This window comes from Pectinophora gossypiella, chromosome 3 (assembly GCF_024362695.1).
Source record: "Pectinophora gossypiella chromosome 3, ilPecGoss1.1, whole genome shotgun sequence".
NCBI lineage: Eukaryota > Metazoa > Arthropoda > Insecta > Lepidoptera > Gelechiidae > Pectinophora > Pectinophora gossypiella.
Window position 1 is genome coordinate 10,453,135 of NC_065406.1, and position 16,727 is coordinate 10,469,861.

General features: G+C 39.9%; 2 protein-coding genes across 2 annotated transcripts; both read right to left on the reverse strand.

Annotated features, from left to right (window-relative positions):
* Positions 1-1,710: 1,710 nt before the first annotated feature.
* Positions 1,711-2,769, reverse strand: LOC126379639 (ommochrome-binding protein-like). Its single transcript, XM_050028474.1, has one exon. It carries the CDS (start codon positions 2,707-2,709, stop codon positions 1,819-1,821), a length of 891 nt encoding a protein of 296 aa, XP_049884431.1. The 5' UTR covers positions 2,710-2,769; the 3' UTR covers positions 1,711-1,818.
* A 2,839-nt stretch (positions 2,770-5,608) lies between these two features.
* On the reverse strand, positions 5,609-16,567 carry LOC126382254 (MFS-type transporter SLC18B1-like). Its single transcript, XM_050032063.1, has 12 exons — positions 15,990-16,567; positions 14,236-14,476; positions 12,689-12,762; positions 11,659-11,875; positions 10,832-10,922; positions 10,190-10,424; positions 9,513-9,611; positions 9,102-9,197; positions 8,360-8,531; positions 7,829-8,018; positions 6,863-7,389; positions 5,609-5,815 (listed from the first exon to the last, which is right to left on the reverse strand). The coding sequence occupies exons 1-12, from the start codon at positions 16,256-16,258 to the stop codon at positions 5,735-5,737; spliced, it is 2,292 nt and encodes a 763-aa protein (XP_049888020.1). The 5' UTR covers positions 16,259-16,567; the 3' UTR covers positions 5,609-5,734.
* Positions 16,568-16,727: the final 160 nt, after the last annotated feature.

Here is a 16,727-nt window from a genome sequence, read left to right on the forward strand (position 1 = left end):
AACGATTATGATTCAATTCCGGCCAAGTAGTTAATGTCATCTACGGCAAATCTACAATCTCTCTCTATATTTAAGAGCTGCGCTCTTGTCGGTGGAGTTATCGCCATTACTCCATAGATAGGGCGTGTAGAACGGTGGTTGCTCCAATCGCCTTCCGTTCCGCAGTACACCGACCAATTTCTCAATCGGTGATGTTCTAGCTAGAGCCCTACCAGAATCCCTTTCCTCGGCCTCTTTCCAACCAGTACTGACACCGCTGCTGCCCAGCATCAGGGGCAAATCAGCAAATCTACAATAAGTCACGTCAAATAAAAAGATCATGATTCAACGACAACGATTTTACATGAAATAACGTTAGGTACGTGCCTACGCAAAGAAGACACTGAGCATATATTATATTTTTTCGTATTTAAAAGCAGCATCCCCAGCAGACTGGCGATAATGATTATTGCCAATGAGGTAAGTAGGTAGAAACCACGGAATCTACTAGTTGCTGATACTCCACTTTTGCTTCTTCTAGGTAATTACTTACTCATCAAAATTAGTCTTGCTGGAAGTAATATTAACAATATCTTATAATACTCATCACTAATTTAAGACCCACGCTCTTGTCGGTGTAGCATTCTCCATTCTTGTCTATCAAAGGCCGTCCTTCACTTCCTTCTAAGACACGACGTTCGCCTTCTCTTTAATCTGTTCCATGTAAGCTCTTCTTGATCTTCCCTTTTCTCTCTTTCCTTGTAGCTTCCTTTCTATGATGTTTTTAATAAATTCGTCGTTTCTTATTAAGTGTCCAATCATCTTGCCTCTTCTGCCCTCAATAACTCTCAATATTTGCCTCTTTTCCCTTACTCTTACTAGCACTTCCAATACTAACAAATCTATAACACGAAAATACCTTGAATACACGCTGATGAGGTATTTTAGATTAAAATTCTTACTTACTTCAAGTAAAGCAAACTCTCATAAGCGGATTTTGACGCCCACGCAACCGTCCAGCAATAAGGCTGCGATCACATTAGAAAATGCTACTAAGAATGACAGGCAGTCATTCACGTGTCCTATTTTGCGAGCAAAATATATTCACATCGTAAGTTTTATGGTACGGTCACGAGCATTAATATGTATATACACCTTGGTACCATGTCACATTAACTTTTTTGACAAATTGAACTGTAAGTGTCACTAAATGCCAAATAAGTTAGTGCGACAGAGTCCTAAAGTGGGTACATTATATATTGCTCGTGACTGTACATAAGAGTCTGGATCAAACCTGAGCTAAATAAAATATAAAGTTCTGCTAAAGTCGGTCGTGTGATAAACTACAGATGACTGGTAACCAGGGGGGTTAAAAGGCAATACATCTAAAAAGCAATATTGCAATTTGACATTTGTTTGCATTGCGCACTTACTTTTATATGCGTAAATGTCAAATGGCAACAAGTATTACTTTTTTAGATGAAACATTTTGTAATCCAATAAAACCTTCAACAGCTTTGTAGATTTACCGTATCAAATAACTTTGAACTTTATACTTACCTTATAAAGGGCCGTTTTGACAAAACCCTTGTCGAGTCGGTTCATCGGCACAGTTCCGATGACGTCATAGGCGAAAGGTGGAAAGGGGTGGTATACTCGGCAGAGGGTGGCGTGAAACAACCGGTTTTCAGACAAAATTTTATGTCTACTTTGCATATTTCAAAAGACGAATTTGCAGTAACAGCTTTATTTGTAACATCAACATGACAACGGCAGTAATACTAGAGTAATTTACTTGGTTGTTTTAAATCTCTCTGACCTTAATTAACACAATCACACCTAGGCTGGAGGAACGGGAATAGGTATGTAAGTCACAGCATTACCGACTATTTTACACTCCGAGGGCAACAACTTGATAATTTCATAAGGATTTGAGTATATGACATTTCCCACATCATCGAACGTTAAACCAAATATATTTTTCACGTGCGCTATTTTGATCAACGTGTAATCTTTTTTATCCGGCACGTAGATTCCGTTTTTCCCACAGAAATATGCTTCTCCTTTGTGATTTATTTCTATAGCACGAAATACTGTTTCTCCTCGCACCTCTTCTCTGTCTATTGTACCATTTTTGATTATAAAAAGGCCAGTCTCGTTAGTTATAAATCTATCGCCGTCTCCGTCAATGGCGAACTGATAAATTTTCTCGTGAATCCACTTCTCATGGTCCGGTCCCTTACTCTTATGCTTGGTGCCATGATTGTCCGTGTACTTGTACAGCTTCTGCGAAGGATAAACTATGAAATACAAATGTGTTTTAAAAAACATGTCCCACACATTGTGATTATGGATGATTTTCGTAATGTCTCCGGTTTCAAGGTTCATTCTGTAGATGCCGGTGCTGCCGCCGAAATATGCGACTTGCTTCTCGTTGTCGATGGCTGTCGCGAACCCATTATCAATTTTGTCAAGCGTCGTCACGTTGCCATGCTTTAACTTCATGATTTCAAAGGTATCTTCAGTGTCGTTGCCCACGTTGTTGCTGAAGAATAGTTCATGTTCTTTCTTGTAATAGGAGAGCTGATACGGGCGGTTTAGTCCTGTAGCGAGCACTATGTTTTGATGAAAAATCGCACGTAGTTCTACACCGTCACATTTCGGTTTGACCAAATGCAACTTTTTCGCGGCAATAATAGTTACTGCGCACAATATTAGGATGAATCTCATGGTTCGAAGCGAACGCCGTGCGCTAGGGGGAACTATAATTCATACTAAACGGCTGCGAGCCCTCTGATCGACATCTGTTAGCTTATCATGGTTGTTATTATCGAACTAGTAGATTTATACCAATTCAAACCGTATGGCTAAATGTTTTTTAACAAATGATACTATACATGTCAATGATGGAAGAAAGTAGGTGTTTTTTAAATAGTATTTTTCATTTTACAGTCTATAGAAGTAGTGTTGTGTTTTAGACAGTCAAATGTATTTAAGTAATGGGATATTTTTATGTTCTACTATGCTTATTTTCTGTATAAAAAGTAAACTGTTAGTAACTAAGTAAATATCTTACAAAGCTAACGTATCAGCACGTTATAAACATTAGGTAAATACAGCAATGTAATAGAGTTTCTTGCAATTTTGTTACTCCAGAATAAAAAATAAAAATTACTTATAGCGAAAACTACATCTTCGCTTGAAAAATAACATCAATAAGAAATTGTTCGAGCGATGTCCTAATAAGCCCCCTTGATTAACGAATACATTTACACGATTTAGTGGGCGGATGCGATTGCACAAATGTATTTGGTATAAACAACATTTAAGTACATTGCCCAAACACTGTTTCTATAGTGATTTCTCGTCACGACATGTTTCTCTTGGAAAGTGAGCAGGACCCCATAAGCTAATCCCTGAGGAAAATCCTCTTACATTTCAGACTTTACCTACCAGTGAGTAGGGTTCGAAATAAATAGACCAAATGACCACAGTAAGTTTTTAATAAATTTGCTACAAAGGTTATATACTGAACCTATATATTTTCGATTTATAATGGTTTTCTTGGAAGAGAAAAAATAAAGGGAAAAATCCGCAAAACTGAAGTGGGATAAAGCAGGATATCTCTGCCGTATGCATCCGGAAAAGTGGGTCAAAATTACATCAGATTGGTCCCCACAAGCTCGTCGACGTCGAGGCAGACCACAACGACGGTGGAGAGACGAGCTAGACGCTTTCCGGAACACCTGGCAGAACGATGCCCAAGCCAGGGAGGGTTGAAAAGATAAGGGGAGACCTTTGCCCAGCAGTAGGACATCAAATAGGATACAGAAAAAAAATGGTTTTCTTAGTGAAATGACAATTAATATTATTATTCATTAAATAATAATTACTAATTTGGATGAGTAGTTACTTACTGCGAACAAAAGGCGATCGCCAAGATATGCCAAACTTTAGGCGTGGATGTAAGATGTATTGTGCTGTTATGGTTCTATCTACCACAAACATTAATTATATATTTATTTATATAATACTTCTCAGGTAAAATTGCAAATTGTTTCAGAATGATCCTTCTTTTCCACTGAGAAGGTACTAGGCGAGCAGAAAACCGTTGTTGTCAATGGAAATGCGTGACAGGGAGAGCCTACATCTGTTTCTGTCGCACTTAGGGTCGCTTTCTGTGATTCATCCCCAACCCCTGTCCAATCTGTTGTAAGGGTGACGGTCGACTGTGATATTATGCAGCAAAAAAACGAAAATGCTCGGAGGTTTACTGCGTTTAATAATGTCAAATTAGAATCTATTGTGACCATTCATTTTTGTTAAGTACCTAACCATTCTTGTTTTCTTTTTGTGCCGGTACCTATATGGGGTAAGTAAAGGCAGGAAGTTTATGATGTTTTATCATTTGAAATTTGAATCTTCGAATTTTTCTTGATTATTTAATACTAATTACTTCCTGCCATGAATATACCTTATCTTACCTTATAAACCCAAGCTTGTGGGAAAACAGAAGCGTGTACTAGTGTTAGTGAAAAGTCGCCCTTTGAAATGAAAGCTCCACCCCTTGTTTACCAGACAAGGATGAACGAATGTTCTGTTTCAACTTTTGTAAAATCAATAACTTCAAAACTTTTAAATTTCTCGGATTTTGGACTTTAAAATGCCTAATAATCTTATTAAATAAGTAACTAGTTAGCTTTTAAAATACATTTTTTAACAAAAGAGCTTTTCAAAGTGTGTTTCAGTAGTTTTATCATGGCAGAACAACAGTTTACTTATTTGTAGTTTAAATTGAGAATTTAAACTACAAATTGAACTTTCTCGGTCATCATAGGCGCCTAGTACTGTCGACGGTGATTTCATTCGACTATGGTCGCGACACCCTGTCGTCATCGCATTTAAAATTATTAATGTGCACTTTTTATTATTTTTCGCCCTACAGATTAACACGAAAAGAAACATTATTTATTTCAACTTACTTTTTAACACATTTATAGATTTAAATCAAATATTTTAATGATATACAGTACTAAATTAAAACCGTTTTTGTAAAAATTTTATGTTGTGGACATACATTCCCACTAAGGCCGTGCAGTAGCGTTCGGCGTATCCGGCGTCGCTGTTCGAACTCCCTCGCGTTCATGTTCTCCTGGTAGCGACGTATTCCTGATTGGTAGTCGAAACGTTTAAGGACCGTTTAAGGCTCGCTACCAATCCTCATCTATTTTCATACAATTGCCCGGAAAATTAATAGGTGTGAAAAACAAACAAGTTAATGTAGCATTTACCGAGTGGACAGTAGGTCTTGCGAAATTGCCATGACAACGTCGCGAAATCGTCAGCAGAGGTCGATTTTACCAGGAAAGTATAAATGGAGAGAGGCTGTGTGCGAAATCAAAGCGTGATTCGCGAACAGCCTCCCTTCTGTACCAGAGCGGGGTGGGGGTGGAGAGATCTCCCAGCGCGGCGCGGTATCTACCCTACCCGTGTACTCCTCCGCCCCTTCATATTTCTACTATCCTGGTAGACTGCACGACTTAGAAAATATTTTTGCTATTCTCAAATGCCAGGGGCGAGAGTTTCGAAATGAAAGTAGTCACCCGTTTTATTTCAATATCTTTTATTCGTTATTGCGAGTTTTGAGAATGTTTGAAATGATAAAAAATCTGTACCTAATTAATAATCTAAGCTATCACAAGTTAATATAGATAATTCTTAATATCATTGTTTAAAAAATAAAATTCAGTTTGTTTTACACTTCGCATGCGCCTGTTGACGAGACAGTGACTGTACCTCGAACGAAGGTAACCTCGTCTCTGCATTCACACCCATCCTGGCAATAAGATACAGAGTTAGGAAACACAATACAATACAAATACAAAACACACCTTCTTCTTTTATCGTATGGGTTGTGACGTCACAACCCACAAATTGATGAGGCTTACCAACCTCAGCAACCCAAAGCAAAGACAAGACCGCTGACTATGAATTTACATCAGTAAGTAGTAACCGGGACCAACAGCTTATGTGCGCAAGGGTCATCTTACTTTCGGACAATGGGGTGATCATACTGAATGTCTTAGCCAAATTAAGACATCACAAAGTAATGTTTTGGGATTTCAACCCGGGACTCAACGTTACTTAAAAATATAACGGCCTTGGTCCAGTGGTTTGAGCGATGGGCTCACGATTCGAAGGGCCCGCGCTCAAATCCCGGTGGGGACATATCACAAAAATCACTTTGTGATCCCTAGTTTGGTGAGCATTACAGGCTGATCACCGATTGTCCGAAAGTAAGATGATCCGTCCTTCGGAAGAAACGTTAAGCCGTTGGTCCCGGTTAGTATTTACCGATGTAAGTAAGTAGTCGTTACATGAGCCATGTCAGCGGCCTTTGGCGGCTCAATAATAACCCTGATACTATAGGGTTGATGGGGTTGGTAATCCACCTCACAACTCAAACCTCACACGATAGAAGAAGACTTAAAAATGGCCCCGATTCCTGCAGACACCTCCTTATTTTACTTTAAGTTATACCTGTCATTTTCTTACCCGTCGAAAAGGAAAGGGACGGATGATTGACAGCTCTTGATTTTAGGAAGAATGAGTAAATCAAAAAGGTATCTCGCTGGTATGCAAACCGTTTGACATGTGCTGTCATCATAACTCTGTCGGGTTATTGGCCAATGTAAAATTTTTAGACGGTTATTTTAGATTTGTGCTTAAAATTGACGTGTGTTCCATAAATTTTATGCTTGTCGATTACCCCGTCCCTTTCCATTTCGGCGGATAAGAAAATGACAGATATAACTTAAAATTAGATGGTGTTTACAGGAATTAGCACCAATACATTGACTAAAATCTCTAGTGGTTTACTTACGAAAATATCTTGTTCCAGCGAGTCGCATGCTTGTTCGTAAAACTGCACCTTCTCGAGGTTGTGTCGTATGATGTCGTCCGTGGGCCGGCCGCTGTCCTCGCAGTCCAACCGCGACACCAGCCCGCTGTTGTGCCGCTTCACCACCACATTCTCCATATTATTCTCCATGCCTACCGGACTCCCGAATATCGCATTCTCTAAGTACGCACAGTAACTATCTTCACTACTCTTCTGCAATGTATTATTGTTAAACACATCTGTGTTTTGCGTCGCACTTTCTTTGGTATTTGAGTCATGTTTCTCAGTCTTATCATCATTGAGGTAGTTTTGATACAAATCAGTATTCTGATTGGATGTCCTTCGGTTATGAGGTCTCCGTACTCTAGCGTATGCTTCGCTAAGGTATTGGAATTTCAAGAAGTATGCCAGAGAGTCGGAGACGCTCGCCCAGCCGCTTTTACGGTTTTTGTGAGCCACACATATCTTTCTTGAAGGTGTCGCACTTGTTCCGTACAAGAAGTTTGTTACTGAAAAAAGGTATTATTTTATTTTTTCCTATTTTTACAAGGTATAGTAACTATGCGGACGTAACAAGGAAACCACGAAAACCGCAGAAAAACTTAACCGCGTTAAGGTTCGGTCAACAGATTGTATTTTATGTAGGTAGTGCGGCGGTGGTTCAAATAGTTTCCTAAACAGTGCAAAAAAATATTAATACGATAAAGAAATACACGTAGGTAGGTACTGACAGGGCTACAAGAAATAAATATGGTTGGTAAGTACTTATAATATGTTACTTAAGTATTACAAGATTATGTCCTCACTAAAATGATGGACTACTTATCTACAGGTATATGGGCGATGGACAGCAATCAATTCTAGCAGCACGTGTTCTAAAAACTTGTGTACGTACCTATTGCGATATATATCGTCTGTGGATTAAGTTATATATCACGTATTTCTTACCAGTCTTACTATCGCAGGAGCAGGGCGTCAGTAGCGGGGATCGTTCTCCGCGGGAAGTAGGAGCGCTGCGCTCGCGCAGGAAGCGGTCGCTAGTCCACGTGGTGTCCGTGTACGGGATGGACTCGCTGCCCATAGACTCTGCCCATTTCTCTGACTCGCGGAGGGAGAAGAATGTTAGCGTCACCACTGCCTGGAGGGAGTTGAAGGAGTAAGATAATTATGTTACTATGGCTTGCAATTTAGGTAGGTACTTATACCTAATAGTTTTACCAGAGTATGAAATGGCCAGGGCCAGTGATTAATGCCTCAACTTTGTAACACGTTTTCGACTCTACTCCTAGTGCTAGATACTATTTTTACTAAATTCACAATAACATGGGACGATACCAAAACGGAACGTCTTAATAAATATACCGAAGATCTAGATAGAAACGAAGTGGCTTAGCTAGAGCGACCATCCTCTCCTTTGGCCTACGACGTACGTAACCTTCCAAGACATCGCCTTCGTTCAAAGATCCGAAGTAACCTCACCATAGTGAAGCAAGCAGCAGCACAGAGCGTCGCGCAGAGCGGGAACCCGTACCGTTGCGCGAGCGCGCCGCCGAGCGCCGGCCCCAGCACCTCGCCCAGCGAGTAGCAGCACGACCACACACCCGCCACCGCGCTGTACGTCGCCAGCGCCTCGGGGCATCCGCCTTCGTAGCTGGCAAGTACAACACGTAGGTATCAGCAGATGCAAAAGACATTAGAGTAGCTACTTAGCGCCTGGAGCCCCGCGAATTGCGTAGCATTTTTTTTTTGACGTGACTGCATTGCAATTTACCGCAAATGGCAATAACTTCACCCGGTACAAACTTTAAAACAACAGGCCTGAGTGTGCCCAATTGGGCGCGAACCTCGGCTCAGGGCGTCGTCTGAGAGGATTTTATTTGAAATATATAGCGTTAGCGATAAGCGCTGGAAATCGTACATCAGCGAGGTCGATATCGGATCGCCTAGGGTCTTGTTAAATGCGCTAAGCCAAAGTGCGGCCAGTTCGAGAATTCGTCCCTTTGAACGAGGTACTTACCTAGTCGGACGTTCTAGAAGTAGCTTTATAGTTACCTACTTAGTATAGATAGACACATACAAACAATACTCTTACTCTTAGTTACTGAAACATGTTCATTAGGCCCTTTGCTAGTAATAATATGTGGTACCTAATCAGAAATTAGATAAAGAATGAACATGTGCTTACATAATTAAGTATAATAGGTATAATTATTATACTTACATAGAACTAGTAAGGACTCCCTGAAATGTGGGGAGAAGAGTGAGGGCAACCGACATTCCCAGTATTGACAGCGCCACCAAATCCAGCCAGAGGTCTCTGAAACATCGTAATAAAGAACCCTTTTTTGAAAACTTATTAAAATATTCGCTGCAGACATATCCGGGAAAGCGGGACGAACGGTCTTTTTTGCCGCTTTTGTAAATATTTTAAATAAAGATTTTACTTACTTTGTTGAATGAAATCGCAAACAAAATGTCTTTGTCTGTGAGCTTAAGAGGTGAATTACTAACCTCATCTACCCTGGTGTCAGGGTTATTATTGAGCTGCCAAAGGCCCCTGACATGGCTCAAATAATTTAAAACCGTTTAGTATTGACTAAAAATAAAAAGATAAAACACTATATTTATTTACTTAGGCAGTCCGGGTATGAACGGACAAGGACCCAGTAGCAGTAGTCCGATAGTCGACAGGAACAGTCCCCATACCATCATGCACCAGTGATTGTGTACTCTGAAACACAAGATAAATATTTTATATACGTATTTCCCGAGCCAATTAACATTATCCCGTTTTTCACAGGATCCGATTATCTAACCTAAAGATTTGACAGGTCCGGTTTTTTACAGAAGCGACTGTGTGTCTGACCTTACAACCCGCGAAGGGAAAACCAGCCCAATACAAGTTAGGTCACATACCTCTGAAAATGCGTTTCTCGGGAATGTGAGTTTCCTTCATCGCTGAGCACGTGATAATCATTTGTGATTCAAACATGAATTCGAAAACTAATTCGACTATCATTGGTTTAGGCCTGTGCTGGATTGGAACCTGTGACCTCAAAGTGAGAGGCAAGCCTTCTACCAACAGGGCTAGCTAACACGGGTCCTCCATGCTCATTAACATAGATACCTGGTTATATGCAACCCACTTCACGCATAGTTGTTAACTAAATAGGATTTAAGTACTTACAAAAGACAAAAAGAAACATCGACCATGAAAAATGTAATATTGAAATTGTCGAATATTAGGTACTTAGAAAAAAGAAAATAGAGTTGCGTTTATACCTAAGTATAACAAAAAAATGATCTTACCTGTCTGCAACCCATCCCCAAATCGGGCTAAAGATTCCGTACAAACTTGAAAACAGCAGAAAAATCAGTCCTATTTGCTTCGTTGACAGCCCAAATTGTCTCAAATGGGGCTCCAGTGTGGGGTCCAGGAATGCCCATGTGTTGGACACGATCACGATTACTAGCCCAGTGATTATTATTGATGGGATTTTGAACAGCCGTAGAATAGAAGCCGTTTTTGATCCAGAAACGTACTCTGAAAGAATCCGAGCATGGAGATCTTAATGTTACTTCGTTTTTATTTAAATATTTGGCGGGAATCATTTTTTTTTGCCATTACGCGGTTTGCATAATGGAATGGAATAAAAAGTTATTCATTCAATGTTTTCAAGAACTTCTGACAACAATATTTAATATAAAAAAATATCGTTATTTTCGGAATATTTGTGTAGTGCTGGCTCAGCTGGCTGATTTGATCAAAGAAAATTCGCAGATCGTCATATAATATTGCAAAAAAAAATTCAATTTCTTTTTCTATTTTAATGGCTTTAAAATGTTTTTTTTTTTAATAGTTGTTGCCAGTCGTTTTTAAAGATAGCAAGACAAGTAAGTATTCACATTTTAAATATTTTTAAAATAAAATATTTTTTGTTAAATATTTACCTTCACAGTCTGTTAACAAGAAGAAATTAATTGGAACAGTCAATACCATCACGATTCCAAGGCTGTAAAACGGTAGACCGAAGCCCCCGATCTACCTGGAACATTTGAGAACATTTTAATAATTTAATTACCTAACACAAAACAATTTAAAAAAGTCATTCGTTAACTAACGGCGGGAACAAAACTCTTTTCTGATCAATGTAAATAGTGTTGTTTCTTTTTAAATTTCTTCTAGACTCGGATGTAGGTAGCTACGTAATATTCTATAAATAAGTACTTAGTAATAAAATGATAACGGATCGAATTCCTACAGTTAAATAAAACAGGTAGGCATTCCAAAATCGCTTTCGATTGAGGATACTACAAAATCAAATCAAATTTAAATGAACAAGTATAGTTTACTTCAGTAAATTGGGTCTAAAATATATCTACTTTCTCACTCATACTTGGTCGATCATTAAGGAGTCTAACTGTGGAGAATAGAGCTTACGCACACTATGTAGGTACTGTTACGGGTCTTATAATACTTAAATAAGGTGGACGCAGTTATCAGCTTAATCACTTTCTTAATGAACTTACAAAAATCGACAAAAAACAACATCATGTTAGGCGCACCCGCACGGCGCTGTAGACACTCCCGAGACGTCATTCAAAGATTAACTTTTAAAACAACGCGCCTGCCAGCCAGGATGACGTGAAGAGGTCACATCATCACAGTACTATAGATACTTCCCCCGGTCCGTCGGAGGTCCGTTCTGCTCTATTGCTGCTCAAAGCATATTTACAAGATTTAAGTTATTTGAATAATCCTAGTAAACAATACATACCGAGTACAAGAGCCCCCCGATGGCGGGTCCCACAGACATGCCGAGTCCCACGAAGGTCTCCAGGATGCCCAGCACCGAGCCGATGCTGTCTGGGAAGGCGTTCACCACGAACACGTAGCTCGCTGTCGAGTATGCGCTTGCGCCTAGTGCCTCCAGACCTCGCACGACGAAACATAGCACCGTGAATAATACCGAGTCTTCTATTAGGGCTAGAGTCCTGTAAATAGAAACTAATGTAATATAATCTAGCCTACAAGATCCCACTGCTGGGCAAAGGCCTCTACTTCCTCTTTCCATTTTTCGCGGTCCTGTGCGTACTCCGGCTAATCCATCCAAAATGTTTTAAGTATACAGGGTGTTAGTGACATCGTAGTGATTCTGAGTTGATATCAAGTAAAATTTTCATGAAATTTCCGACAGGAAAATTCTATTTGATATTAACACAGAATCGTGGTCTGAATCATCCCCCTCAATATTCGTTACGATGTCACTAACAACCTGTATAGACGTAACATAAACATAATATAATAATAAAACTGTCTTTATATATCTACATCCCACAATCAGAGGTACCAGTAGGTAATAGAGAGGTAGTTACCCCAATAACAGGGAACATTGTCCGAATGTATCAAATATCTAACATGAATATTAACTAGGTCACAGTTAAAAGTTGCGAAACGATGGAATTTGTAGGGACTATTTACTTGTGCCTATAATTTAAAAGTATTAAATATTATTAATATAAATTATTTATAATTGAAAATGTTATACAACTAATTAATTAATTTAAAAAGTAAGTAAACAGGAAAGTCGGGAACGGAAGTGACAATTACGCGGCGAACGAAACAAATAAAGAACGGGGTTTGACCTTTTTCCCCGACTTTTCTAGGAGATGTTGTTGTGGAAAGAATTACGACGGAAATTAATAAATAGTCGATAAAGTCACTCAATTACAGTATATTCTAGAAACTATGGAGCCGCCAAAGACTGACGTGGCTCATGTAACAAATAAATAAATAATTATATTTACCCAAACAATACGTTGCAGACGCCAGCAACTAGCATGCCGGCAATAAACAGGAACTTAGCGCCAAATACTGGTAGCTGGGGACAGCAGATTATCGATAGCTTTGACGACATATATTTACGAATAGATAGATAATTAATTACTTACAATAAACTTAATATAAAATGTTTCTCACGGGTAATCTTAATAGACATATTTTATTAAATGAAGGTTCATTACAAACGTGTAGGTTGTGCGATATTGAGCCTTTTTTGCACCGGGCGAGAGACGTTCTCTATTTGTCCGGCCAAGTAGTTAATCAAATCAAACCAAATATACTTTATTGCACAGAACTAAATTTCAACAATCAGACATAACACATGAGTACAGTACAATTTAGGCGGCCATAATGCCTTGTTTTTAATGCAATGCCGGTCGTTTCAAATGTTCAGGTTAAACGGGTGAAAACGGGATATCGGGATGATGATGATGATGAAAAAAGAAGCTGCAACGCAACAGTCGTGCGACAGCAATGCGAGTTTACGACTTTGAATGCGTCCGAAGCAAACATGGAGGTGTGTCTTCAACTCTAAGATAAATCAATACAAGTTGCTATGAATAACAACATTATCAGAATACAATAGTGTCAGCTATAATAGTGTTGAACTTGTTACCACCTACTATCAATTGCGTTGATTTATACTTACTGGTAGGTACTATCGCTCTATTTATACCTACACAGTCTTAATATCCCTTTCATTCTGGAGAGGCAATTAATTAGGGGCGATAGTGAGCTATAACGCGTGACTAACATAGGAAAGTTTTCCGAAATTGTTTTCAGATCCGTGTTTGGAATGTTTGGATCATAAACGATTGGCACGAGCTCAGCGTTGAAGGAAATTATCGAGAGGAAACTCACATTCCCGGGAAATGCGTTTGGGAGGTATGCGACCTAACGTATATCGTGGTTTTCCTTTCAGGTTAGGTCAGCCAGGCGGTCGCTCCTGTGAAAAACAGGACCTGTCAAATCTTCAGATTAGGTAAGGGGTGTATCGTATCAACAGTGGCTGCAAGTTGTCTTTGATTACTTGTGGCTCTGCCCACCCCATTTGGGATTACGGGCGTGAGTTTATGTATGTATGTATGTATGTAAGGGGTGTCTGTGAGAAACGGAAACGTTAGGGAGGTTTTTGTCTGAGTGTCGTATATCTTTAATTAAATATTAAGATAAGTATAAAGAGAATATCTACTTGCTGTGTAGGTAGGAGTCCTGGTGTCTTATTGCCTAAACCTGAAACTCCATGGGAAATACATAGCGGACTCTAATTGGTCGGTCAAGTAACTGTCCATGAAGCGTTACCAAGTGGTTTAGCATGACGTTGGTAAGTAAATAAAGAAAATTTTCATGGAATATTATTACGTTCAGGCATTCGCATATCTTATTATGTACTTCCTGTTCGATTGTATATAAAGAGCATGCGTAGATCCTCGCTCGGTAGGTAAAGTTTAAAACTAGTCAAGAATGAAACATTTTTCCTTTTTCAAAATTGTTATTGTGACCGAATACTTACAAACTTCCCGAACAGCGGTGAAGTGATAAACATAATGACGGCGTAGAAGCTGAAGACAAGGCCGCAGGTTGTGTCGGAGAGGCCCTTGAGCTGCGCCTCGCGGGGGAAGAAGGGCGCCATGATGGACATGGAGCAGAAACTCATGAAGTCGACCAGAGCCAGGGACGCGAGCGTCAGCCGCTGGTGACGGGTTAAGTGCCGCACCGCGCCTGGCCGCAGGCGGGTCTGTGTTCGCACTAGGCTGCAAAGGTATCACAAGAATAGATATAAGTAACAGCCTATATACGGCCCACTATTGGGCACAGGCCTCTCCTCAATCAATCTGAGGGGGTACCACGCTGCTCCACTGCGGGTAGGTAGAGGTGTTTTACGCCTAATAGCCGGGGCCAACGGCTTAACGTGCCTTTCGAAGCACGGAATTAATCTTACTGTTTTGGTCAATCAGGTGGTTCAAGCCTACAATGTCCTTACCAAAAAAGGACAGTCTCACAAAGTGATATCGACAATGTGTCCATCGGGAATTGAACCCGGACATCCAGATAATAGCTCAACGCTCTAACCACTAGATCACGCAGGCTGTCCACAAGTATGGAAATTGTGTTAAAATTCACATACACTATATACATAAATAAGAATACGCCTATTTTCAATTGGAGCAGGAAGTACCTAACCACGAAATTCCAATTTTGCAGTGATCCTGACACACTTAGTTTATACCTGCCTGAGCCATAGCCACTTCATAGAAAACACCTCCTTTTACACAGACACTACACGTTGCCGTTATCGTACACGCGCATCTGTGTGTGTGACGTGTAACGCCCCTACGACTGAAGACTAAAGTAAGCCCGAGGGGGTGAGGTAAACCTAGCTCAGCCGCTGGTGGGGAGCGGAGAGTTGCCGTTCTAAACGATATTCCTTATTCTATGCCATAGCCTAAGCCTTCCTCTTTCCAATCTAATACTTGTTCTGCTTCCAGCTGTTTCCTTACCTATCCAATTTTCACAATATCGGCTTCTGGTTTTATTTTAATAAGGACCTATCCTCAATAAATTTGCGCATACAAAAGTAAGTGCGCAATGCAAATAAATGTCAAATAGCAACGTTGCTTTTTTAGATAAATTGCTTCGATGTGGCTTTTTTAACCCCCCTGACATCAATCATCATCTTTTTCTTCATCACAGCTGGATCAACTCCTGGGTACATAAGTAATAAACTAATAAGTAGTTGGGTAGGTATCGTTTATGTTCGTAGTGCTAATATCCGTGTGAAATTATAAATACTAATTCATGTTTACACTCGCTATGTCAACTTCCTGCCGTCGGCATCCATTACGTACAAATTGGCACGAGGTGTGTTATCTCTTATCATTAATTACTATCGTAATTATCATTCCTTCACAATCTGCACGTGAGATTGTCTGTAATTCAGACACCTCATTTAAATACCTAGTCGCTACTTATTAATTTGACACGTTTTAACACATTTTTCTAGACGTTCTGGATTCCTATCGAATTATTTGTTTATTCATTTGCAGAATAATATTTGTTTTTGTGATTTGAGTTTATAATTCATACATCTTTTCTTAAGTATTTAAAATACGAATGTAACAAAATTAAAAAATAATAATACTTATTTATTTCAAAATTGGCTTAGAGAGTAAGCACTTTAGGAACGTCAAATTAAATTCTTAAATTTAATCTTAATAACTCTTACTACTGCCACTTCGGAACATGAATGGTTGAAGAAAAGCTTACCGTTCCCTTAATATTCTGATCTCCGAGCTGACATCGTCCGGGTGTCCGCCGGACCAGGAGTGCGTCCTCCTGAGCCTGCCGTGGCCAGAGTCCGGCGGGGAGCGGCGCCCGCACCACGTCGCGGCCAGGTCCCTTGCCACTGTCGACGTCTTCACTATCCTCCCGTCAAACACTATCGTATCAAACGAAGAGTCCTTCACACTATGACCATCACTCGATTCACTAGTTCGTTCCTCCAACAACTTCTGCCTTTCTGAATCCTTATCCATATTGCCGGTTACGTATCACGACCACACCTCACACTGGCTACCACAGAACTCACTAGATTTAGCCCGTTCCGTTTGTAATAAGCTCGTAAACAAACAGCGCGATATCGGGAGTCAATACAGGACTGCGCTCGTATCAATCCATCGATATCTTATCACAGCAAATAAAACTTGGCCACTGGTTAGTTTCCACGGTTTGGTTAGTCATCAGGGGGTACTCGGAAATATTTCTCGATTGACGGAATAACGAGTGGAAGAGACAGGTCGCTACCCGCGAGCTATCTGCAACGATACGGCACTTGGAGGCATACATACGCGCCCTTTAGTACATAATTACATACTACACTTATTTACGTTTGTTTCGTCTGATAAGAGCAAATACCCTTGCCCTCACGATCAGTTTACAATCTTAGACAATGGCTTGATAAACAATGTCTAATATAATAATTAGTTTAATTATTATAGGTACCTA

What these genes read in the sequence shown, in the direction of transcription:
- LOC126382254 (XM_050032063.1), bottom strand. Translation starts at nt 16,258, where the DNA reads ATGGATAAGGATTCAGAAAGGCAGAAGTTGTTGGAGGAACGAACTAGT. An exon ending in TTCATACCCGGACTGCCTAA is followed by an intron (nt 9,198 to 9,512) that starts GTAAATAAATAT and finishes ACGATGTTTCAG; the next exon opens with AGACCTCTGGCTGGATTTGG. An exon ending in CTGCTGCTTGCTTCACTATG is followed by an intron (nt 8,019 to 8,359) that starts GTGAGGTTACTT and finishes AACTCCCTCCAG; the next exon opens with GCAGTGGTGACGCTAACATT.
- LOC126379639 (XM_050028474.1), bottom strand. Translation starts at nt 2,709, where the DNA reads ATGAGATTCATCCTAATATTGTGCGCAGTAACTATTATTGCCGCGAAA.